General features: G+C 41.5%; 1 protein-coding gene across 5 annotated transcripts in view; it reads left to right on the top strand.

The window, feature by feature from the left end:
• Nucleotides 1–25,104, top strand: part of HERC4 (HECT and RLD domain containing E3 ubiquitin protein ligase 4) — a 95,920-nt gene that overhangs the window by 50,660 nt on the left and 20,156 nt on the right. For 3 of the 5 annotated variants that reach the window (XM_089687768.1, XM_089687764.1, XM_089687766.1), the window contains 7 exons: nt 1,542–1,714; nt 3,981–4,100; nt 20,889–20,912; nt 21,520–21,618; nt 22,317–22,484; nt 22,563–22,706; nt 24,027–24,193. In XM_089687768.1, the coding sequence (XP_089543894.1) occupies nt 1,542–1,714; nt 3,981–4,100; nt 20,889–20,912; nt 21,520–21,618; nt 22,317–22,484; nt 22,563–22,706; nt 24,027–24,193 (895 nt within the window). The remainder of the gene's footprint in view (nt 1–1,541; nt 1,715–3,980; nt 4,101–20,888; nt 20,913–21,519; nt 21,619–22,316; nt 22,485–22,562; nt 22,707–24,026; nt 24,194–25,104) is intronic. The other 2 variants (XM_089687765.1, XM_089687767.1) reach the window with 1 other exon arrangement.

Consider the following 25,104-nt stretch of genomic DNA (forward strand, 5'->3'; position numbering starts at 1 on the left):
CTGCCTTCAGATCCGTCTGTTTAGGAGTACTTTTGAGTTCATTTAACATTCTGCCATTTCACTCAGGAGGATTGTGTGGCTCCCGAAACACATTGGATGTCCTTTTCCCTGCTTGTTGTTGTAATCAGTTGAACAATAAACACTTTTGCAGGCCATAGACGGGTCGTTTATCGGCCAAATTTTCATCCAACCGAAAAATCGTCCGATATTCACACCGTTAGTGGGGCAATGCCATTGGCCGTTTTTCGCAGACCTTCTTGTTTCTTTTTATCGGTCATGCTGGAAAATCTCCGAAAAAAGGGCGTTTTTCGTAAGTATTGGTGGCAGCAACGACCAATTTTTTTTCGTTTATCGGCCGACAATTTGGCCGATAAACGGCCCGTCTATGGCCAGCCTTAGTCTATGAGAAGGGACTCCTTCTCATATGTATTGTTCAGTGTGAGGAGCTGGGCTTGCACCCGAGCAGGATGTGTGGGATCTTAGTGAGTAAACCGACCTGGAGCAGCTTACATTGTTCACTAAAAACTTTGTAAGACTTTGTACTTCTAATGATTTTTCATTTGGTGTTCTCTTTTCTACTTGACTGAGAGAAAATGTTTTGGCAGTGTTCAGGGCCAGTGAGGGAGCATTTCTACAGAGTTAAGCCACAGACACTTCAGCATGACACCCCCACTGGCAAGGTGTCACTAGGAGTGGAGTCGCCCTTATAAAATCAGCCCAATAGTTCTTTTCCAGTGAAATAGGTTATAGATGGTCATTGGTGAAACTGTCTTTGAAAATTCATGTTTTTCCATCAGTATTGTGTGATGGACTGATGAACTCTCAATAATTAAAGTGCCCTTGTCAACACAGAGTTTCTTTCTGTATAGTACATAAAGAAGACTTCATATACTTAACTATTGAAGGAAGCTTGTTTCTTAACAATTTGCAGTTCTTTTCTGTTCAACATCTTCTGCAAGTATTCATGTACTTCCTGGTGTGCTGACAACCTTTTCCCCCGCCACTCACTGTGGTTTCTCTTTCTGGTTTGTATATCGGTCATTACAAGACATACGAGCCAGCAGAGGGAACACAGCTAGTTGAGGGTAAACAAATATTCAACCCTTTTGACCAGCTGAATACTTGCAGAGGATGGTGTGCTGACAGGGACACTTTAAGCCCTTCTTCACTTCTTCGCATTCTGTAGCATGCTGGTAACCGTAGTGGGTTTGTTTGCGAAGGTTCTCATTTTTCTCGGTCAAGGTATATCTGGTAGTAGTTGGCCACATTCAACTGAATTTCCAGGCTTAGAGAAGATACTTGATGTCTTTAGCATTAAGAACAAGTCCAGTTGAATGTTTAGTAATGCTTGAGTTTAGTTTGTGTTCAGTGACTTGCTTGTAAGATGTTGGAGAGCTCACTTTACAGTCAACCTCCCCCTTGGTACCAATACGCTGCATGATTTCCGATAATTGTCAGGGTAAGAATTCTTTTTTTAGAATTGTATAGTTCTTTATGCTTCAAAGTTGTCAGTTTGTAATGTGTATTGTTTTGTTTTATAGAAAACTGGTGGTCTGTACTCGAACCCCTTGAGTTCATGCGGCTAATACAGCTCTTTAAAGATGTCGTTTTACATCTCCTGAAACTAACAAAAATTGGAATCCCGTTTTCTGAAAGAAGGATTTTCAACACATTTCTGAATACAGCCTTCAAAATTTTGGAAATTCTGCATAGGGTATGTATGCGCCTTTATATTTCTGTATTTTGATAATAAAAGTACCTACAGTCAGGTCCATAAATACTGGGACATCGACACAATTCTAACATTTTTGGCTCTATACACCACCACAATGGATTTGAAATGAAACGAACAAGATGTGCTTTAACTGCAGACTGTCAGCTTTAATTTGAGGGTATTTACATCCAAATCAGGTGAACGGTGTAGGAATTACAACAGTTTGCATATGTGCCTCCCACTTGTTAAGGGACCAAAAGTAATGGGACAATTGGCTTCTCAGCTGTTCCATGGCCAGGTGTGTGTTATTCCCTCATTATCCCAATTACAATGAGCAGATAAAAGGTCCAGAGTTCATTTCAAGTGTGCTATTTGCATTTGGAATCTGTTGCTGTCAACTCTCAAGATGAGATCCAAAGAGCTGTCATGATCAGTGAAGCAAGCCATCATTAGGCTGAAAAAACAAAACAAACCCATCAGAGAGATAGCAAAAACATTAGGCGTGGCCAAAACAACTGTTTGGAACATTCTTAAAAAGAAGGAACGCACCGGTGAGCTCAGCAACACCAAAAGACCCGGAAGACCACGGAAAACAACTGTGGTGGATGACCGAAGAATTCTTTCCCTGGTGAAGAAAACACCCTTCACAACAGTTGGCCAGATCAAGAACACTCTCCAGGAGGTAGGTGTATGTGTGTCAGTCAACAATCAAGAGAAGACTTCACCAGAGTGAATACAGAGGGTTCACCACAAGATGTAAACCATTGGTGAGCCTCAAAAACAGGAAGGCCAGATTAGAGTTTGCCAAACGACATCTAAAAAAGCCTTCACAGTTCTGGAACAACATCCTATAGACAGATGAGACCAAGATCAACTTGTACCAGAGTGATGGGAAGAGAAGAGTATGGAGAAGGAAAGGAACTGCTCATGATCCTAAGCATACCACCGCATCAGTGAAGCATGGTGGTGGTAGTGTCATGGCGTGGGCATGTATGGCTGCCAATGGAACTGGTTCTCTTGTATTTATTGATGATGTGACTGCTGACAAAAGCAGCAGGATGAATTCTGAAGTGTTTTGGGCAAAATTATCTGCTCATATTCAGCCAAATGCTTCAGAACTCATTGGACGCTGCTTCACAGTGCAGATGGACAATGACCCAAAGCATACTACAAAAGCAACCAAAGAGTTTTTTAAGGGAGGGAAGTGGAATGTTATGCAATGGCCAAGTCAATCACCTGACCTGAATCCAATTGAGCATGCATTTCACTTGCTGAAGACAAAACTGAAGGGAAAATGCCCCAAGAACAAGCAGGAACTGAAGACAGTTGCAGTAGAGGCCTGGCAGAGCATCACCAGGGATGAAATCCAGCGTCTGGTGAGGTCTATGCGTTCCAGACTTCAGGCTGTAATTGGCTGTAAAGGATTTGCAACCAAGTATTAAAAAGTGAAAGTTTGATTTATGATTATTATTCTGTCCCATTACTTTTGGTCCCTTAACAAGTGGGAGGCACATATGCAAACTGTTGTAATTCCTACACTGTTCACCTGATTTGGATGTAAATACCCTCAAATTAAAGCTGACAGTCTGCAGTTAAAGCACATCTTGTTTGTTTCATTTCAAATCCATTGTGGTGGTGTATAGAGCCAAAAATGTTGGAATTGTGTAGATGTCCCAATATTTATGGACCTGACTGTATATTGTTGTATAATGTTTTGTATAAGCAAAGGACACAGTTATGGTTTCATAATAGAATAATGGTTGGCATAACATGCATAACAATAAATCGCATGAAATTATGATAACACGTTGCACATTACAATGCCCTACCATAAAGACTCCTAGCACTAAAACTGGCCATACAGTGATCAGACTTCGATCAGTGTTTGTAGGCTTCCCCACTCGATTGTTTCATCGACTCCTGTGGAAAGGACATATTGAAAAATTTCCTATCAATTGGGGGATGCAGCTGATTATCAGTGTATTCTAAGAGCAGCAAGTGGTGCTTTCAAAATACAGTGTCCCGTGGGAAAACATCCTTCATCCACCTTGTTTGTGTGTATGTAGGAATATAACCATTATGGGTGATTTGCCCTCACACTAATCCTCCCTGTAACCCCAAAACACCACCTAATGCAAATGTAACCTCCAGTCTGCATAATCGCATCTCCTGCTTCAGTATCCTCTGCACTGAAGGCTAACCCTTCCTGCCCAAAGGATACCAATTATGTTCCAAATTGTAATTGAATATTGTTATCTTTCTTCAGGTAAACGAGAAGTCATCACAGATCATCCCCTATGATAAGTTCTACATCCATGAAATACAAGACTTTGTTGATATTCGTAATGATTATGTGAATTGGATACAGCAACGGGCGCTTGGTGTGGTAAGTACGATGCCTCGTTTTATTACAGATGTGTCTCATCTGCTTTTTACTAGGCCAGTGCTCTTATCTGTGAATATTTTCAGTGTATGTATTCTTATATCAAATACTGGTGAAGTGCTTTCAATACGACATAACAAGTAAAATATCATATATCCTCATACCATAATTCTTTATCATAAACAGATCTATCAGCCTGTATATCTGTATATGCAATACAGCATGCTTGTTATACTCACTGTGGAACCTAAGGGGTTAATCATCTGCATTGTGTAAAAAAGGCTGTTTGATCCTTTCTTCTCCGTTCCTGCCCTTTTTCAAGAGACCACCCCTTATCACTAGACTAAACCATAGGCATGCACATGCTCAATTTGATGTATATTGCTAGAGAGGTTTTTTTTTTTCTTTTCTTGGGAGAGTGCCTGCGATCAGCACTGTCCAGACAGAGGTCAGGGGATTTGTATCCTCCTAGAGCACAAAGAAATCCCCTACAAGCTTTAGCTAGTGCTGGGCTGGACACAGAATTCACAAGACTGCTCTAACTGCTGATGAGAAAAGGTATTTAGCAGTTTATATTTACTAACATAATTGCACTTCCATGTCGTGTGTAATGTGGGAGACCAGATATAGTGGATGCAGGGTCCTGGGTTTAGTAACACTTTAAAAGCATAAAAAACAAAAAACTTGTGGTCCAATGTAAGGGTCCCATACACCAACCAATCTTCGTGCAATCCTTAATCGATATATCGGGTTTTGTCAGAACAGCAATATGACTTTCTTAACCACTTCCTGACCGCTCTGTAGCAGAAATACTGCTACAGGGCGGCATGGGTGCGCAAAATCACGTGTATATATACGTGATTTTGTATTTCCGTGTAGGGGGCTATATACGTGATTTTGTAATTCTGTGTAGGGGGCGTTGCATGAGCCGCGCGCACCCTACCCGCACCACCATTTGCGGCTGTTAATCAACGGTTCCCAGCCGGTGATTACTTGCTGGCGTCCGGTGATTTCCGAGGATCTCAGGGAGGAGAACTGTTTTGTTTACTAACAGTTCTCATCCCTGTCAGCACAGGCACACTGCTTTGGTTAACCCTTTGATCGCCCCTCATGTTAACCTCTTCTTGCCCAGTGCAATTAGTACAGTGTCAGTGTTTTTTTTTTTTTTTATCACTGTTCACTGTATTGGTTTCACTGGGGATGTCGGTGACACCAAGTCAGTTCCCCCCCAGTGTCAGAATGTCTTCTGCAGTCCCGCAGTCCTGCTATAAGTCGCTGATCGCTGCCATTACTAGTAAAAATAAAAATTAAAAAAAAAAATCCAAGTATATATACCGCCATTTGTAAACTCTATAACTTTCACATAATCCAATTAATTTACACATATTGGGATTTTTGTTTAGCAAAGACATAGCAGAATACATTTTGGCCTAAATATATGATGAAATTTGAATCTGAATTTTTTTTTTACTGGACATGTTTAATAGCAAAAAAGTCCAAAATATTTTTTTTTTCTCAAAATTGTTAGTCTTTTGTAAAAAAAAAAGAACACACAGGCGATCAAATACCACCGAACGAATGCTCAATTTGTGCGAAAAAAGGACGTCAATATCTTTTGGGTGCAGCGTTGCATGGGTAAATCCTCAGGAGGGTAAGTGGGCAAGTGGTTAAGGTCATTACGAATTTCCCAGGGACAGATATATTAAAAGGAAGTAGAGAAAAATCCAATAGTGCAGACCGCTAGTTTCCTGATTTATTTGTTATTTCTGCATTTATTTTTTTTTCTGCAAATTTTTCTTTTTCCTCTTCCCACAATATATACATATTTAATTCTTCTATTAAAATAGATTTAAGGGATTATATGTTTATATGTACTGTATGTATTTGGTGTGTGTATATATGTGTGTGTGTGTGTGTGTGTGTATGTATATATATACAGGTGAAACTCGAAAAATTAGAATATCGTGCAAAAGTTCATTTATTTCAGTAATGCAACTTAAAAGGTGAAATTAATATATGAGATAGACTCATTACATGCAAAGCAAGATAGTTCAAGCCGTGATTTGTCATAATTGTGATGATTATGGCTTACAGCTCATGAAAACCCCAAATCCACAATCTCAGAAAATTAGAATATTGTGAAAAGGTGCAATATTCTAGGCTCAGTGTCCCACTCTAATCAGCTAATTAAGCCATAACAAAGAGAGGGCGCACCGGCCTAGTGCATTACCATAAAAAATGTTTAATAAAAAATAAAGTAGGTGTTGTACTCACAAACGACAATATAGTCAAGGCACATCATAAAAGAACAGATGGGTCAACACCGCGCTGAGTAACAGTCCGCAATAGGGAGTTTAGACATCCAAAAGGCTGACGCGTTTCGAGGACTTGCCTCTTCCTCAGAGAGGAAGCCTTTTGGATGTCTAAACTTCCTATTGCGGACTGTTACTCAGCGCGGTGTTGACCCAGCTGTTCTTTTATGATGTGCCTTGACTATATTGTCGTTTGTGAGTACAACACCTACTTTATTTTTTAATAAACATTTTTTATGGTAATGCACTAGGCCTGTGCGCCCTCTCTTTGTTCTTTCCCCATTCAGTATATTTGGATTCCCCCGGTCCATTTGAGGGCAGCAAGGTGTGCATGTTCCAGGACATTCTTAATGTGGTTGTAGCCTGCATCGAGTCCATCCCCAAGCGCAGGAGCATTTGTGTTTGCTAATTAAGCCATAACACCTTTTAAATGGTCTCCCAGTCTGGTTCAGTAGGAATCACAATCATGGGAAAGACTGCTGACCTGACAGTTGTGCAGAAAACCATCACTGACACCCTCCATAAGGAGGGAAAGCCTCAAAAGGTAATTGGAAAAGAAGTTGGATGTTCCCAAAGTGCTGTCTCAAAGCACATTAATAGAAAGTTATGTAGAAGGGAAAAGTGTGGAAGAAAAAGGTGCACAAGCAGCAAGGATGACCACAGCCTGGAGATGATTGTCAGGTAAAGGCCATTCAAAAGTGTTGGGGACTTTCACAAGGAGTGGACTGAGGCTGGAGTCAGTGCATCAAGAGCCACCACACACAGACGGATCCTGGACATGGGCTTCAAATGTCGTATTCCTCTTGTCAAGCCACTCCTGAACAACAAACAACATCAGAAGCGTCTTACCTGGGCTAAAGAAAAACAGACCTGGTCTGTTGCTCAGTGGTCCAAAGTCCTCTTTTCTGATGAGAGAAACTTTTGCATCTCATTTGGAAACCAAGGACCCAGAGTATGGAGGAAGAATGGAGAGGCACACACTGCAAGATGCTTGAAGTCCAGTGTGAAGTTTCCACAGTCTGTGTTGATTTGGGGAGCCATGTAAAAATATAATATATTTCTGGAAATAGGATGTCATTTAATATTTAAATTCCTATATATATTATGTATTTTATATATATTATGTAATATATCCATGGGTTTTTTGTAATATATTTTATTTCTTATTTAAAGTATTTAATTATTTACTGTGTTTTTATTGTGGGTTTTTTTTTTCCTTTTCTAATATGCTGGCTTTTATGGCACTGTAAGCTATTTAGTGTAATGCTTATTCGACTCTTAATCAGATGACATTTCATTTCACCTTTGTTCATTTGTCGTAAGGGAAGTAGGGAATGTCTCTGACATTCTGATTAGAACAGCTCTTATTTTTTGCCTAGTGATTATCTTTGGTTAAAAGTTAGTTTGTGAGCAGCATATGGTCTCCAAAAAGATGGCAGTGGAGGTGAGGTAAAAGGCTGCTATGTATCACTGGCTTCTGGAGATATCCCACCTTCAACCAGGTCACTGGCAGGAGGAACAAGCAGGAACACCCCTTAGTGTCATTCCGCTCTGGGCTTGCTTGCTACTTGCTTCTGGTGAGTGTATTATGGTGGAGGTGCAGTGCGGAAGTCACAGAAGTCACTACATTTTGTTGATTTGATCACATCACTATTTTTGGGACTATTATGATATTTAGAGGACTTATATATTTTTATTTGTTATACCGTCCATTTTGTTTCTTCATTGGAGTATTCTCAATTCCCTATTTCTGTTTTATGATGTTTCCTTTCTTTTTTACAATCACACTGGTCATCATTTATTATAACACACATTTTTATTAGTGCTGCACATTGATATTATAGTGTTTTGTTTTGGTGGAGACAGAGGGTTTGCCACGTTGTGCTTGCTGCTTTACTTTTTTGTCTTGCGCTCACTATTTATTCTTTGATTATACAGGATGCAATAGATATATAAGAGTGTGGTGCTGTTGACTAGCTTGAGCCTTTAAGAAAGCTGACTGGGTCGGAACCCGTCAGGCGGGCAGTCACCTCATCAAGCTGGGCGTAGCTTAGACGCCATTTTGGAAAGTCGAGTATCCTAATAGCCTTTTACATGCCTCTATGAACTTTTTAACATGGGAGTCAGATTTTAACTTTCTTATGGAAATAAATTAGCGGTCTGCACTATTAGATGTTTCTTTGCTTCCTTTTAATATATCTATTCCTGAGAGATCGGTAATGACCAGGTGAATGCTGAAGAGGATCGTGGTCTCATATATAAAAGAAAAGCGCAATTGACCCTCCTTTTGCAGTGGAGTCCATGATATAAGGTGAGGCGATACCCATGAGGTGTGATGAAGGTGCGGTGGTCTTTATTCACGTTGAAGGAAGTCCTATTGCTGTTCTGAGAAGAATTGATATATCGATTGAGGATTGCACAAAGATTGGTTGGAGTATTGGAACTCTTACTTTGGACTACACAGTTTTTGTTTTTTATGCTTTAGGAGCTACATATGTATTTTTTTGCACATTCAAAAAATAATTTGTTTTATGCTTTTATATATGTATTTTTTTGCATAATCACAAAATGATACTGAGTACTGGAGGGGGGATCTGTGTATGATAAAGGGTTATGGTATGAGGATATATGATATTTGATTTGTTATGTCATATTGGAAGCACTTCACCAGTATTTGATATAGAATCATTAACACAGTGGAGTGTTTGCACAGTTGGGTGGCAGCTTCTTTCCTGATTGATTGAATTTGACTTATTTTACTGATTAATTTATTTTATTCATAGTTGTTTTTATAGAGTACTAATAGCGTAGGTGTCTTTTTTTTTTTTCTGTTTGTATTTTTATAGGTATTCTTCGTTTACAGTACTCTCCTGCTTCCTGACATTTGCAAGACATTTGGTGATAATTTATTGCCAAGACCATAATTTATTGGTGTTATTGTATGGCATAGAAAGAACCTCCTGGATGGCTGCTGTGGGCAGCTACAGTTGTCTCAGAGGAAGGCCTACTGTGCTTTTTGGGTCTTAAGAAATTTCTTTCCAGCCTTTTATATAAAACTGAGTCTGTGATTTAAAGCAAATGTTAAATATAAAAACTTGAAATGAAACCACGCTTGTGATCACCAAAAAAAAAATTGATGATAATCGTGAAAAGCTGTGAACACAATATGTGCTATCTCATATTAAAATATTAAATAAAAAAAAACAAGCATAGCTCTAATCCGACATAAGCACAAATATTAAGATGCTTAAGTAATGACTGAAAAGTGCAAAATTATTTCTGAACCCCTGTGGTTTTTATGAGTGACTCAAAAAAAGAAGAAAAAAAAAAAACTATCAATTCGAGTAGGTGATCAAAAAAAAATTATACAATAAAAGTCCACCAAGTTTAAATGTGAAACACTGACACCAGAATCTTCAACTGTGCTCTTCGCTGTCACTCCACATCACTCTGTCCTTGCATAAAACTGTAGTAACAGTGCTGTATAGAAAACCCCACTTCGGGGACATGGTGATGCACTTCCAGTAGTATAATGGCATTGTACTGCTGTTACACAGGGAGCCCCCGATAATGTTGTGACAAAACGCATAAGTAAGAGTGGAACGACATGATGTCATCACGGAACTGGAAGTGCATCACCGTGTTTTTTTATTAAAGTATATTTGCAGATTCACACTATTGGGAGCATTTGGCTCTTCTTTTCTGCTTCTTATCATACATATTTCGGACTGGATAAGACCTGTTATGGATACAAGATGTGGAGTTTTTATGACATCCTTTGTATTTTGACCACTCTAATGCAGGGGGTCATGGCTTTCTGGTAAGCCTCCATGTTGTTCACTATGGTGGGAGTGAAGAGCACTGTTGAAGATTTTGCATATAGGGTGGAGCAGTACACTGCAATGTTGTCAAGCCACTGAAGTTGCATCACTGTGTTTTTGAGTTACAGTGCCTTGAAAAAAGTATTCATACTTTGGAAAATTTCAAGGGGTATGAATACTTTTTCAAGGCACTGTAGGGTTTTCTATACAGAACTGTCACCATCAGTGGTGTATTTTGGTTTTGTGCTGCCCTAGGCAACACTAACATCTGCCCCCCCATCTAAATTGAGAGCGAAATATAGATAAAGAGGGAGAGAAAGATAGAGAAAAAGGGAGGGGGGAGAAAGAAAGATAAAGAGGGAGAGAGAGAGAGCAAGATAGAAAGATAGAAGGAGAGAGATATAAAGCCAGCGAAAGAGATAAAGAGGGAGAGATATAAAGAGAGCTAGAGATGAAGAGGGAGAGAAAGAGAGATAGAAATAGAGTGAGAAAGATAAAGAGGGAGGGAGAAATATAGAGATAGGAGAGAAAGATAAAGAGAGTGATGATAAAGAGGGAGGGAGGGATAGAGAGATAAAGAGAAAAATAGGGAGAGAAAGAGAGAGGGAGATAAAAAGGGAGAGAATGAGATCAAGAGAAAGAAATAAAGAGGGAGAGAAAGATAGATAAAGAGAGGGAGAGAAAGAGAGGGAGGGAGAGAGGTAAAGAGAGACTAGGCTGATCAGATAGGATCCCCAGTGCAGCTGGTACTTGTAGTCCTCCAGGCTGTATAGATCTGCTCACTATAACAGTATATAACAGCAGCAGATGTAATATGTGTGTAGTACAATTACAGATCTGTGACTCCATAGCCAGAGCAGGCAGGATCCTGGGTACAGCTGGTACTTCTAGTCCTCCCTGGCTGTGATCTCGCCAGACTCCATGGAGCAGCAGATGTCATCCTTCCATCCTCCTCCTTGCTGTGCTGTTTCCTGCTGACGTGTCTGCCTCTCTCTGCTCATACTCCTTCCATACCCTCCGTACACTGACACCCAGCAACTGTCATAGCTGCAGCCAGCCCCTCGCTCTTGTGCTGTGGATCACACACCTGTCATCCGGCTCAGCCCAGGATCAAAGCTTCTCTGACATGAAGCGCTGCGCTGACCTGAAGTGTAGCAGCCAGTGAATGAGCTCATGCAGTGTTGGCCCTCACCTGGTCCCCATCGTTGGTCACCTGCCAGCTGCCTTGTGTGTCCTTTCTTCCAGGGGGCGGCGCCGCCCCCCTGAAAAATGCTGCCCTAGGCAAATGCCTTGCTTGCCTCGTGGTGGATACACCCCTGGTTACCATGGTTTTATTTGAGGACAGAATGATGTGGAGTGGGAGTGGAGAGGACTGTTGGAGATTGTGGTGTCACAGTGTTTCACAAATGAACTTGGTGAACGTTCATGTATAGACTATGTTGTGTAATATGTATGTGTGTGTATATATATATGTATATATGTGTGTATATATATATATATATATATATATATATATATATATATATATATCTTGCATTCTAGTGATTACCTAAGCATCTGAGTATTTATGCTTTTGTTGGATTAGCGCTACACTTGTTTTTTTATTTTAAAAAATGTTGTCTGGAAGAACAAAGTGTGATTGCACAAAATACTTATGAGGGATTTTTTTAGGTGTTGTAGAGTAGGGTTTGATACCATGCTGGATCTTTACTGCGATACATCACCCTGGTTGGGTGTTTACTCCCACTCCAGTATGTCGCCATGATAGTAAGCAGATTGCTGTGAGATGAACTTTGGCTTTACTGTCTGCTAAAGAGTTTACTGGATACTACAGTATTTCTTTATTGTATATCTTGGGACACAGAGTAGGCTATTCATGACTATGTGGTGTATATGCCACTTATAGGTGAGTGGACATTGGCAGATCAATCAAATAGGAAGTCCTCCCCTATATATAACCCCTCCTACATTAAATACTTCAGTTTTTTCACCAGTCTTTGTGTAAGGTGGATGGTCACTGATGTGCTCTTGGAGGTTTGAAACAGTACTTCTGTGAATCAAGGACTGGAATCTGATCCATTTGGAGAGATCTTAGCTAAAATTGAGAGCACCCAAGCCTCTTTGGATAGGAAAGAAGAATTTTGGAGGTTTGCCTGTAATGCAGCCTTATGGAGCTGGACCCTGCATAATTGAACTCTGTGCAGTGTTTGTTCTGACCAAGGTGCTTTTCAGCAGGGTGCTATACAGGTCCAAGGGGTGGACCTCAGATGTAAGGGGGACCGAGTCCTTGAAGGTCTTTTTATGACGACCAACTGCCGTGATGGGTGAAGGTTGTACTCCTGTTATGATTTAGAGTCCTACGGCTGGAATGGTAGGTTTACATTTGGAGTGTTTCTTTGAAAATCTGACTGGTCGTTCTGCTGGTGGTCATTGTGGGGCAGTGTGCTGTTTGGTCTGGCTGGGCCATGCTCTGTGTGTCTCTGAAGGAGTATTACGTTGCAGTTTTCTCTTCCAGCCTCTACTGGCCATGTAGCCACTCTGTATAGCCTACTCTTGTGCAGTGGAGGCAGGAAGTAGAGAGGTGGCCATTTTGGCTTATGATTGAAATCAAATGTGGGCTGTAGGTTCAGTGAGGCTACTGAGACATAGCAGGGACACCGAGCAAACTATGGCTGGATGATGAAGTGTGAGTATTACCTATGGGGGAGTTGCATCACCAGACAGGGCACGATTATACACCGCATTAGTCTGCATAATCCCTGGGGGTTATGTACAGTTTTTTTTCTGATGCACCCCTGCACAGGTATCACTGCACTTAAAGGAGTTGGGTCTCCAGTGTAGCTTGCATTTGATCTGCAGGAGCTTACATTTAGGCTGCACTGCAGCAGCATAGAGGCTGCACTCAGGCTGAGTGTTCATATGTGCTTGACTAGTCCTGCAAAACTAGTATGGAGCTAAGTGCAGTTAATTTTGACACATTTCTTTGATAAAACAATACACTTTTAGAAAGTGGAGCAGGGTAGGTGCAGCATAGTATTATATTATTGCATGCATACCTGTAGAATTGTAATACTGCATACTTACATGCATACTTATATTCCTGCATACTTACATGCATACTTATATTCCTGCATACTTACGTGCATGCTTATGTAGCTAAATACAGGCTTACTTGTGTAGCTGCATGCTTGCATAAACGGCATATGTACATGTATACTTGCATAAACGGCATACTTATACTTGCCTAAACGGCATAGTTGTGTAAATTGCATACTTGCTTAAACTGCATACATGCATACTTGTATACCTGCATAACTGCATATCTGCATGCTTGTATACCTGCATGATTGCATAGCTGTAGACCAACATGGCTTTGGACCTGCGTCCAGGTGGGATTGCATAATTAGGTTTTGGCAATTATGGTTGCTACTTTACCTATTATACGATTTAATGGTCTCAAAAGGGGGAGACAGCTGGAGGCAGGTGCACTGCCCTCAGGTCCAGTGGGGGGGACTCCAGGGAGGGTTGGGTGTAATCTGGTGGCATTTGCATTTCACGCTAGACCAGTAGTGTCAGGGGTATCTAGGCCACTGTGTTTGTTTGACATTGCAGCTATTCCTGGTGGCGGAGCTGCAATGGACTGCTGCCCCATCATCCTGAATGCGCCTGATCTCATCTAAACTGGGATGCTAAGCAGGGTCAGCCCTGGATATTACTTGGAGAGGAGACTGCCTGGGAATACCAGGTGCTGAAAGCTTTTCCCCTTCAGAGTCTGAGGCTGCTGTGTTTTGAGAAGTATCTCGGGCAGAGGATGCTAGGACAGTCTCTGAGGTGATTTGCTCCGTCTTTAGCGACAGAAATCCAATAGGTTAGTTAAGCAGTGCTCAAAATTTCAAGTCCTCAGCTACTAGCCAGGCCTTAAGTGTTACTTGACACAAGTTGCCCTACTCTGCCCCGCCCCTAAACACATCCTCGTAAATTATCTAATGAAATGACTGTTAAATGTTTTATTCAGAATAAAGTTATAAAAATAAAAAACACCCATCAGGTGTCCTCTTTTACATCAGGTGTCCTCATCAGAATCCCCCTTTTACATTGGATGTCCCCATCAGAGTCCCCCTTTACATTGGATGTCCCCATCAAAGTCCCCTTTTACATCAGGTGTCCCCATCAGAGTCCTGTTCTCCGGTGCAGCCATCTGCCCCCATGTGCTGTGGTAAGTCCGCCGCAGCTGCCCTGATTCACTTTCTCATGCCCTGGTTCTCTATCTCCTGCCAGAAAAATAGGATAATTATACCATGCTAATCTGCACCACCCACAGATATTAGAATGCCACAAGATGAGTAGTGCAGCCAAAGCAACCAACAGAAGTAAGGAAGGGAGGGAGAGAAGGACAGAAGGCAGGGAGGGAAGGACGGAGGGGAGAGGAGGAAGGAAGGAGTGAATGGAGGGGAGCAAGGGGGAGGAAAGGAGCGAAGGAAGGAAGGTCAGACTCGCATGGATGGTCTCCGGCTCACTCAGAAGCATCACAGAGCTGCTGGCTGCTTTGTATACAATTTCCCACCCACATATCCCCTTCTCATAAGCTGCACAGACTGGAGTGTGGGTGGGCACAGGGGAAGGCAGAGCAGATACAGCCTCTCTTGTTTTCTATTGGTGGTGTGGAGGATGGGGGGAGGGGCTGGGCTGTATACCAGAGTACCTTAATGTTCTTTTGCTCAGGAGCAAGCTGTTCCAAGTGTAAAGTGAAATATAAGAAGCAAAAGGTATCCTTCGATACGTCTTTGCATGAGGAAATGGTACCTATGTTGAAGCAGATTTGTACAGTATGTGCAGTTCCACTCCAAAGGAACATTCTCTGTCTGGATCATGGACATCCAGTCATTTGATTGCCGAAGGGCTTTGTCCCCAGGGTATTGCAGAGTCCGAATTAGTGGTTGTTCAGAATCTGTAAAAAGGGTAATTTTCCTTCCAGGGATATGGAAGACGGTAACCATTGATGCCAGTCTCACTGGTTGGGGAGCTGATTTGGAGGTGGCTATAGTTCAAAAGACTTGGTCTTCACAGGAGAAAATACTGCCCATCAATCACTTGGAGCTTAGGGCAGTATGCCTTGCTCTGGATCATTGGATGAACCAGTTGCACAGGTTGTGATCAGGGTGCGGTCCAAGAGTGCTATGGCAGAGGAGTATATCAACCACTGGGGGCGGCATCAGGAGTTCTGCAGCTCAGGAAAAGGTGAACCACATTCTGTCTGGGGCAGAATACCATGTGCTGTCTCTGTCAGCAGTACATGTTCCCGGTATAGAAAACTGGCAGGGTTTTTTTTTTTTTTTTCCCGGCAGTCATCAATGGGTAATTCTGGGACAGTGGTCCCTGCATCCCAAGACAATCTCTGCAGCCTGCCAGAATTGGGGAACTCTAGATCTGGATCTACTGGTTTCCAGGTTCTACAAGTTAGGTTGTGTCCAGGTCGAGAGTCCCACTTGCAATAAGAGTAGATGCATTAATAACACCTTAAGGACCAATTATCCCTAACCTAAGCCTTCCCTTGGTGGTAGCCTGGCACTAGCCCAGGAGTGCTTGGTACACCGACATAGTGTATCTGGCAGCAGATGCTTGGCTATTGAAACCTAGGTCTGGACGGATTGGGGGGTCTTGGGTCTTGTTTTCTCCGCACTAAGGTGCCAGGAAGCCGCCTTCAGGGAGCTTCCGTTATAGGTCCTGGATATCTTATATCCCTGGTATGAAGCTAAGAAATAGCACCTGCAGAAATGTGCAATTGAAAGGTTTTTGTCCTTCCAATTGGGAGGGGAAATTAAATTGGCCTTTATAGAAGAGTTTCATCCCCTTCTCAAAAATTAAAAGTCTGCACTTAACTGTCCAGGGATCCAGCAGTGTCCTCACCCCAAGCCAATTCTTCAATCGACGATCGGGTGCTGGCGCTGCCATCTTGACTAAGGGAAGCTGGCAGTGAAGCCTTGTGGCTTCACAGCTGGTTTCCTACTGCGCATGCGCGAATCGCGCTGCACTGTGTGAATGGGATGCAGTTCTCTGGGGCCTGTGAAATGCCCCATAGGGCTGCGGTAGGTAGGAGGGAGGGCTGAAAAACCAGGTACTTTCTCCCCCCCAAAAGGTGCCAAATGTAGTAGCGGAGGAAGGGGGAGGAGGCAGATAAGCGGAGCTTCCAATTTTGGGTGGCACTCTGCTTTAAGTACCATTAAGGGTCATATTTTGGCTCTATCCATTTTTTTCCAGAGACCGTTGTTTCGCACTCCTTGATTTGTACTTCATGCAAGGTGTAATGCGAACGGTCCTGCCTGTCAAGCCACCCTTGTGTCCTTGGGACTTGAACATGGTCTTGGCTGTCCTTGCAGAAGCCACCTTTTGAACCAATTCGAGAGACTGTGGTAGTCCTTTGACTTGGAAGGTGGCTTCTTTGATTACTATCACTTTGGCAAGTAGAGTGTCAGTGCTGGCAGCTCTTTCATGTAAGGAGCTGTTTTTGATTTTGCATCCTCATCACCATGATAAGGTGATGTTGCATCTTCATTCATCTTTTTTACTTAGAGTAGTTTCTGATTTCACTTGAAGCAGGACAGTGTCTTCCTTTCTTTTTTCTAGTCCACAGGCGCCAGGGGAAAAATTAATGCATACTCTGGATGTAGTCCAGGTGGTCAGGATTTACTTGAGTTTGGTGGCACAGGTCAGGAATCCTGGTTTGTGCTGCCAGAAGGGCCCAGGAAGGGCAGGTGGCATCCAGGGCAACTATTTCTCATTGGATCCGCTACTTAATCATTGAAGCCTATGGTTTGAAAGGGCAAGGTCCCACCCTTTTGGGTGAGGGTACACTCTATCAGGAGTGGTGTGGGAGCATCTTGGGCTTTCCACCATCAGGTGCCAGTGGCACGTTTGCAAGGCCAGGACATGCTCTTCGGTTCATACATTCACAAGATTTTACCTGGTGGGTGTCAGAGCCACGGAGGATGCTGCCTTTTGCCGCAGCATGTCACCTTTGGGATTGATGGTGGTGATTATTATGGTGTTACCCACCTCTCAAATTTTCTATGCTTCAGGACATCCCTCATAGTCATGAATAGCCTGCTCTGTGTCCCTTGATGTATGATAAAGAAAAGTTTATTTTTTTTCTACATACTTGCCTTTAAAATTCATTTCTTGGAGTACATCATGGGACACAGAGGTCCCTCCCCTCTTTCTGGAATTTCATTGCTTGCTACAAAAACTGAAGTACTTCCTGTGTAGGAGTGGTTATATAGGGGAGGACTTTTTGTTTGATTACTTTGCCAGTGTCCTTTCACCTATAGGTGGCATATAACCCCACTTAGTCATGAATAACTTGCTCTGTGTCCCATGATGTACTCCAAGAAATGGATTTTACAGGTATGTATGTAGAAAAAAATCCAATTTCTTCTGTTACCAGAACTATAGGGGTTGCTCTGTAGGATCATATATACAGAATCCAGACTGAAACCAGGAGGTCTGTGTCACAGTTGCTTTCCAGGTATCATGACTAGGACAATATTGGGAGGGGGTGGAGGGGGGGGGGGGTGTTGAGAGGTGGAGATCCAACCAGGGATAGAACCTTGCTTCATTCTACCCAAACATTAAAAAAGTGGGCTTCTGCCTTGTGTCTGCTCTTATCTTTGGTTTGTGCTGTCTGTTAAAACTTAAAGTGATAGTAAAGTTAACTAAAGAAAAAGGGTCCCCCCCACAGGTTTAAGCCATAATGTGCTAGTATACACTGAATACTAACACATTTTATCAGACATACCTTTAAAACGAATCCCTCCAGCGGCACCCTGTCACTGCAGACATGGATTCCATTTTATCCTGGTTGTCTTCCGGGTTCGTGGGCTCCGGCAGTTTGAATGGCTGACCCGCAATAACATCACTCCCACACATGCATGCGGGAGTCACAGGCACGGCAAAGAGCTCTGAAGGAACAGCACAGGTATGCCGTTCCTTCAGAGCGCATGTCTCGGTGACGTCAGCAGCTGCTGCTCTCTGGAATATATTTTGAATGGTGCTAGTTTAGGGGATGTAATAAAGTTTACTTGTAGGTGAAATAAGCTGAACTGTAGGTAAAAGTTGAAAAGTGGACTTAACTACTGCTTTACCATGTAGAAGAAATAAATGCATCCAAAAGTTGGTTACTTTAACTGAATGTTTTATTGTGGCGTCGTTGTGCTGATTGTCCATACATTTAATTTTTAAACACGGTTTTATTTTGTTAATAAAGCCCCATTGAACCCTCATGATTTATTACTGTAATGTGAATACACAATAAATAACAGAATAAATCTGTTCTTCTTTTACCCTTTTTTTAACTAGTAAATGCTGCAGCAAAGGTTGAATTATCGTTTGGTCCATGACTCTATCACATAAAGCATTAGCCTGATTCTCTTGCAGTTAAACCCTCCTACCCCATGACTGTGACCCCTGGGATAGTGCACCAATTAACAGCGCCAGAGTAGCACTGCTTATTAATGCACTGTTCGGGATCAGGGAGCGTGGGATAGCAGGGCCACTGCTTTGTATGAGAGAGATGCAGTCCTACTCTCCAGATTGCTGTAGCACAAGGTATGTTAACCCTTGCTGCAGCACTTGCCATTTAAAAAGTATTCAAATTGAATCTAATTTATTAATGTATACAGCAGTGCTCAAAAGTTTTCATGCCCTGGCAGAAATTGTAAAATTGTGGCATATATATTGCAAATATGACTGACCGTGCTAAAAAAACCCTGTCTTTTATTTAAGATTAGTGATCATATGAAGCCATTTATTATTACATAGTTGTTTGGCTCCTTTTTAAATCATAATGATAACAGAAATCGCCCAAATGGCCCTGATCAAAAGTTTATATACCCTGAAATGTTTGGCCTTGGTACAGACACACAAGGTGACACACACGGGTTAAAATGGCAATTAAAGGTTAATTTCCCACATCTGTGGCTTTTTAAATTGCAATTCATGTCTGTGTATATTCAGTGAGTTTGTTGGCTCTCACATGGGTGCACTTAGCAGGCTAGACACTGAGCCATGGGGAGCTGAAAAGAACTGTCAAAAGACCTGTGTAACGAGGTAAGGAAACTTTATATAGATGGAAAAGGATATAAAATGATATCCAAAGCCTTGGATACACCAGTCAGTACTGTTCAGTCACTTATAAAAAAGGGGAAAATTAGGAAACCTTTTAATACCAAGCCAAAGTCAGGTAGACCAAGAAAAATTTCAGTCACAACTGTCAGAAGAATTGTTCAGGTTCCAAAGAAAAATGCATAGGTAACCTTAAGAGAAACACAGGCTGTTCTGGAAAAAGACTATGTTGTTGTTTCAAGGAGCAAAATATGATGATACTTGAACAAAAATTAGCTGCATGGTCAAATTGACAGAAACAAGTCTTTCCTGCACCAATGCCATAAAAAAAGCCTTGTTACAGTATGCTTGACAACTTCTAGACATGCCTAACCACTTCTGACACACTGTAAGCAGGAGTGATGAGACCAAAATAGAGATTTATGGTCACACCCATAAGCACTATGTTTGGAGAGGGGTTAACAAGGCCTATAGTGACAAATATCCCATCCCCACTGTGAAGCATGGTGGTGGCTCACTGATGTTTTGGAGGTGTGTGAGCTCTAAAGGTACAGGGAATCTTGTGAAAATTGATGGCAAGATGAATTCAGCATGTTATCTGTAAATACTGGCAGAAAATTTGCATTCTCCTGCATGAAAGCTGTGCATGGGACACTCTTGGACTATCCAGCATGACAATGACCCTAAACACAAGGCCAAGTTGACCTTCCAGTGGTTACAGGAAAAAAAAATGTAAAGGTTCTGGAATAGTCATTGTAGTCTCCTGACCTTAATCTCATCAAGTCTTTCCAGGAAGATCTCAAACTTGCAGTTTATGCAAGACGACCAAAGACCTTGCGTGACCTGGAGGCATTTTGCAAAGATGAATGGGCAGCTATACCACCTGCAAGAATTCGGGGCTTCATAGACGATTATTTCAAAAGACTGCAAGCTGTCATTAATGCTAAAGGGTCCAATACACAGTATTAAGAATTAAGGGTATGCAGACTTTTGAACAGGGGTCATTTCATTTGTTCACTTGTTGACATGTTTTGTTTTATGATTGTGCCATTCTGTTATGGGATTCATATTCAATTGTAGATCATAAGAAATACAACAAATGTGTTTTCCTTGCTCACTCATGTTTTCTTTAAAAAATGGTACATACTGTATATTACCAATTCTCAAACTTTTGAGCACAACTGTATGCAGCCTGGCTGCATTACAGTAACAAAAATGAGGGTTTAATTGGGATTTTTAAGCACTGATTTTGTTTATCAGGTACAATAATCTGACTTTAATTCAGGTAAACAATGTCATTGCCTTTATAGGGTCCATAAAGCTGGATAAGAGTCTAGCACCAGGGACCTTCAGAGTAACAGACAAATGACATAATGATTTAAGTCACTACATATGTAGTCTGTTATTTGTATTTGTAATGGTGCACAAAATTGTAGATCCCAAGATTTAGTTGTTTTGTGGAAATTAACTATGGCTAGTGTGTAAATTGCATCGGGAACTTGGGTACTAACAAGCACTTTCCTCCTACTGCATTTTTGCAGGACATAAACCAGGAATTACCAGAGGTAAGAATAGGCTTTTCTTCTTATTCATGTCCCCTGCCATATCCATGCAACCAATCCTCCTCTTCCCAGCATCCTTTGCACTGGGAACTAGCATTGTACCATCCTTTGTCAGTTGCATTACAACTATACCCATGGAGGTGGGCTGAGGGTGGGTGTTGCTGGATCCTATACAAAAGTTTGAGCATATGGTATTTTGCGTATTAAAGGACAATGCTACCAAATCTGCAGAACACTGGTTTAGATATTAGATCCTTTTTATTTCCACTGCCCCTCAAATGTAGTCACTTTTTGTGCACGATCAATAATCAGCTACACTTTTTGTTTATTATTTATACACTTAAATTGGAAATTTTTATCCCCATACGGTGCCACTTCATTGCCTGTTTTAGAGTTGTATTATATTCACTATTTAAGAGTTGGGCCTTCATGTTTTCCAGTACATGATTGTTTCCTTAATACTATAGCAAAATGGCCACATGTCTGTATGCATTGTCCAGAAAGGAAATTTCAGGACAGAAGTATTTTAAAATGTGTTAATCCATGCTGTGCAGTTATAGTATTTAACATTTTACTGCTACTGTACTCTGTTTTCCCTCTTGTTTTACAGGGGCCAGATAGTTCTCTCACTATTTGCACATATCCTTTTGTGTTTGATGCGCAAGCCAAGACAACACTGCTACAGACTGATGCCTTCATACAAATGCAGGTAGGATATTACAGCTGAAAAGAGAAATGTGGTGCCTGTAACAGCCAATCGTCCTATGCTCATGCTAGCGATAAAAGAGAATCTGGTTGCATAAAAGAACATGGAACTTGAGACGTTTACTTTCAGCACATTTAGTTAAAACAGTTGGCTGGTGAATTGTCCATCCTCAGTTGTGTTTTGTTACAAAGAAAATCATCCACTCAGCCCAATGTTACTATGCTTGGGTTGTTAAGGAAACATTTTTGACTTAAAGGAGAACTATAAATATGTGCTGCAGTGTACACATACCTGTTGAGCCTACCTACCTAATGCTGCTTCCTTTGATGGTGTTACAATGATGTGCATGGCTTCTGCATTCAGATCAGAGTTGCCTCTCTCATGTAGGCTGTGGAATTCTTGCATGATAGTGGGATAAAAAAATGTTGTGGGGGCATGGATATCCATAATGTTACTGCTGATTCACAAGCATGTAAAAAGAGGAAATATATGAAAGTTGCAACATTTTAAAATAATGTTACCTGTTACCAGAAGGTTAATCACTGGAAAAAGAATCCAGGACTAGTACAGTAAATGCAATTCTGGAACTGTTAGAGCTGAGACATGTGTAAATGTTCTTAGTATCCGTAGATAATACATATTGAGGTGTGGACTATAGTTCAAAGACAGCAGTCTAACTATTTCCCTTCATGTCTTATTAGATGGCTGTTGACCAAGCCCACAGACAGAATTTTTCATCCATGTTTCTTCCAGTGATTGAGTCGGTGGACCCATGCCTTATTTTAATAGTACGCAGAGACAATATAGTGGGAGATGCTATGGAGGTGTTAAGAAAAACAAAAAATATTGATTACAAGAAGCCATTGAAGGTAAAGTTGGAAGCATTAACTTTTTAATAGAAATAAATTATTCACTTTAAACTCTGACTCTCTTACGGCTTCCTTTAGGTCATTTTTGTGGGTGAAGATGCTGTCGATGCTGGTGGTGTCCGTAAAGAGTTTTTCCTGCTTATCATGAGAGAACTGCTAGATCCAAAGTATGGGATGTTTCGCTACCATGAAGATTCAAGGCTCATCTGGTTTTCTGACCAGGTACAGAAAGATCTTGAACTTTTAAGATTCTAAACGGATAGTTCTACATGAACAGCTCATCCCTCAAGTGTTTTATTAGGCTGCCACTTGTGTGTGTGTGTGTGTGTGTGTGGGGGGGGGGGGGTCTCTTTATGGCCACTAGTGACAGTATACCAGTTAAATAAATTAATTATCATATGTACTTTAATCTGAAGATTTGTTTTAGGTTTTTGGTGCCTCATGCACACAGACATTTACAGGATCATAAGTGCTCAAGTGTAAAATTCTCAGTGCTTTCCTACGCCTGGGGAGCTGCGTACAGCCGGCCATGTAAGTGAAGGGCTGTACTCATGTAAACGTTGATACTGATCCTGTGCATTGGCATTTACTCACACTTGCATATACAGTGTATTTCTTGAATACGTGAGCATCGCATTTAGTGAAAATAGGCCATGCATAGACAAGTAAATGCAGATGCACTTGAGCATTGGCAGTACAGATATGTAACAGCTATTCACTTGTCTGACTGTACTCTTCGCTTGCAGTTCCCCAGGTGGTGGAAAACACTGTGAGTTTTACACTTGAGCCTCCAAGGCTTCATTCAGACAAGCCCTTGAGCCTCTAAGGCCTCATTCAGACAGTCACTAACACTCATTGTCAGTGAATGAGCCACGGAGCTGCACGGCTGTCAAACTGGGACGAGTGGCTGTGTCTGTGCAGCCGCTGCACCCCAGTAGACATTGAATGGGCTGCCTGCATGCCTACACCCGGCAGCTGAATCAGCATAAATTAGGTGCAATGACTGCAGGTGTCAATGGCCATCTGTATGAGGTTTAAATGTCTGTGTGCAAGACACTAAAATAAAACTGTCAGTACCCAAATTGTTACAACAGGCTCCAGCATTACAATGTAGACACAAAATTATGTCTGCATATACTTCTAGATGCTTTCTTGTCTGTGTGCTTTGAATCCTGGTTTGCTGTCGCCTTCAAGTTTCAACATTTCCTAATAGTGCTCCCACTTGTTCCTGTTGGCCAGTAAGACCAGGAGGGAGGGCCAGCACTCAACACTGTCAGAAAGTGTCTAAATTTTTCCAGCAGTCTGGGAGTTGGGATCCAAAGAAAGAAGTAGTGCCTGTGTTGTAGTCTGTTGGTCCAACTTGGGTACTGGAATGTGTATTTTTGTAAAATGATAATACATATACTGTATACATATGTTTTATTAAAAACTTGCCTTTGTATATGTGTAATGTTTTTAGCAGGCACATTAACAATGAGAAAGTGTAAGTTGAGGAGGAAATACATAATTTATTATATCATCTATTTTTTTTTTTTTTTGTAGACCTTTGAAGACAGTGATTTGTTCCACCTCATTGGTGTTGTTTGTGGTTTAGCTATTTACAACTTTACAATTGTTGAACTTCATTTTCCACTGGCCTTGTATAAGAAGCTGCTGAAAAAGAAACCTGTACTGGATGATTTAAAAGAGCTAATGCCAGATGTTGGAAGGTGAGCGAGAACATGGTCTTGTGATCGATCCATGTAGGTGGGTTTTCTTGTTTTTCATTTCTGTTTGGTTCATATGCTCTGCCCCATAATCCAGTATACAGTTCTGTTAACACAGGTGTCAGTGTTAACGAGGGCAAGGCTGGAAATCACCCTATCATGCTGACTGGGTTAGAATAACAATCTGGAAGGTTTAAAAGGAGGGTGGTGCTTGAAATCATTGTTCTTCCTCTGTTAACTATGGTTACCTGCAAGGAAACTAGTGCAGTCATCATTGCTTTGTACAAAAAGGGATTCACAGGCAAGGATATTGCTGCTACTAAGATTGCACCTAAATCAATCATTTATTTGATCATCAAGAACTTCAAGTAGAGAGGTTCAATTGTTGTGAAGGAGGCTTCAGGACACCTGTGACAGACCCAACCGGGACAGGGGCCTTTGTAGGGGACTGCAGGCTAGCCTCTTGACTACTGACTATTGCCCTGGCATCTGAGGGTGCTCTATTCTTTTATGTGTGCCTGGGGGAGAACCTTTGGAGTAGTTTGCTTGGGATTCAAGTCCATGTCTCCCCAAAACCTACAGACTCAGAGAACTAGAGGACCAACGTACAGATTTGCGGTCTCTGTGCCCAAACTAGCAATGACTGCTTCAACCCCCTCCTTCCCAAACTCAGAGACTAAGAAGATCTGGATGTAATTAGCAAAATGACCTGATATGAGGACTCTTGCTCTAATGTGTTTATTAAGGTGTTATGTGTTTACTATCTTCTCCCATTGTGTGCCTACTAGGTGTGCATTCCCATTTTTAATTGAGCCCGCTATTGTGGGTCTGTTGGCAAGTCCTCTTGGAGGCTCCTACATCATGAGATTAGACTGATGTCAGTTTCACCTCGTTATCTAATCAGTATGGGATAT

This window comes from Staurois parvus, unplaced genomic scaffold, assembly GCF_062004578.1.
Source record: "Staurois parvus isolate SC_StPar_1 unplaced genomic scaffold, SC_StPar_1.0 ptg000437l, whole genome shotgun sequence".
In the NCBI taxonomy this organism is placed as follows: domain Eukaryota; kingdom Metazoa; phylum Chordata; class Amphibia; order Anura; family Ranidae; genus Staurois; species Staurois parvus.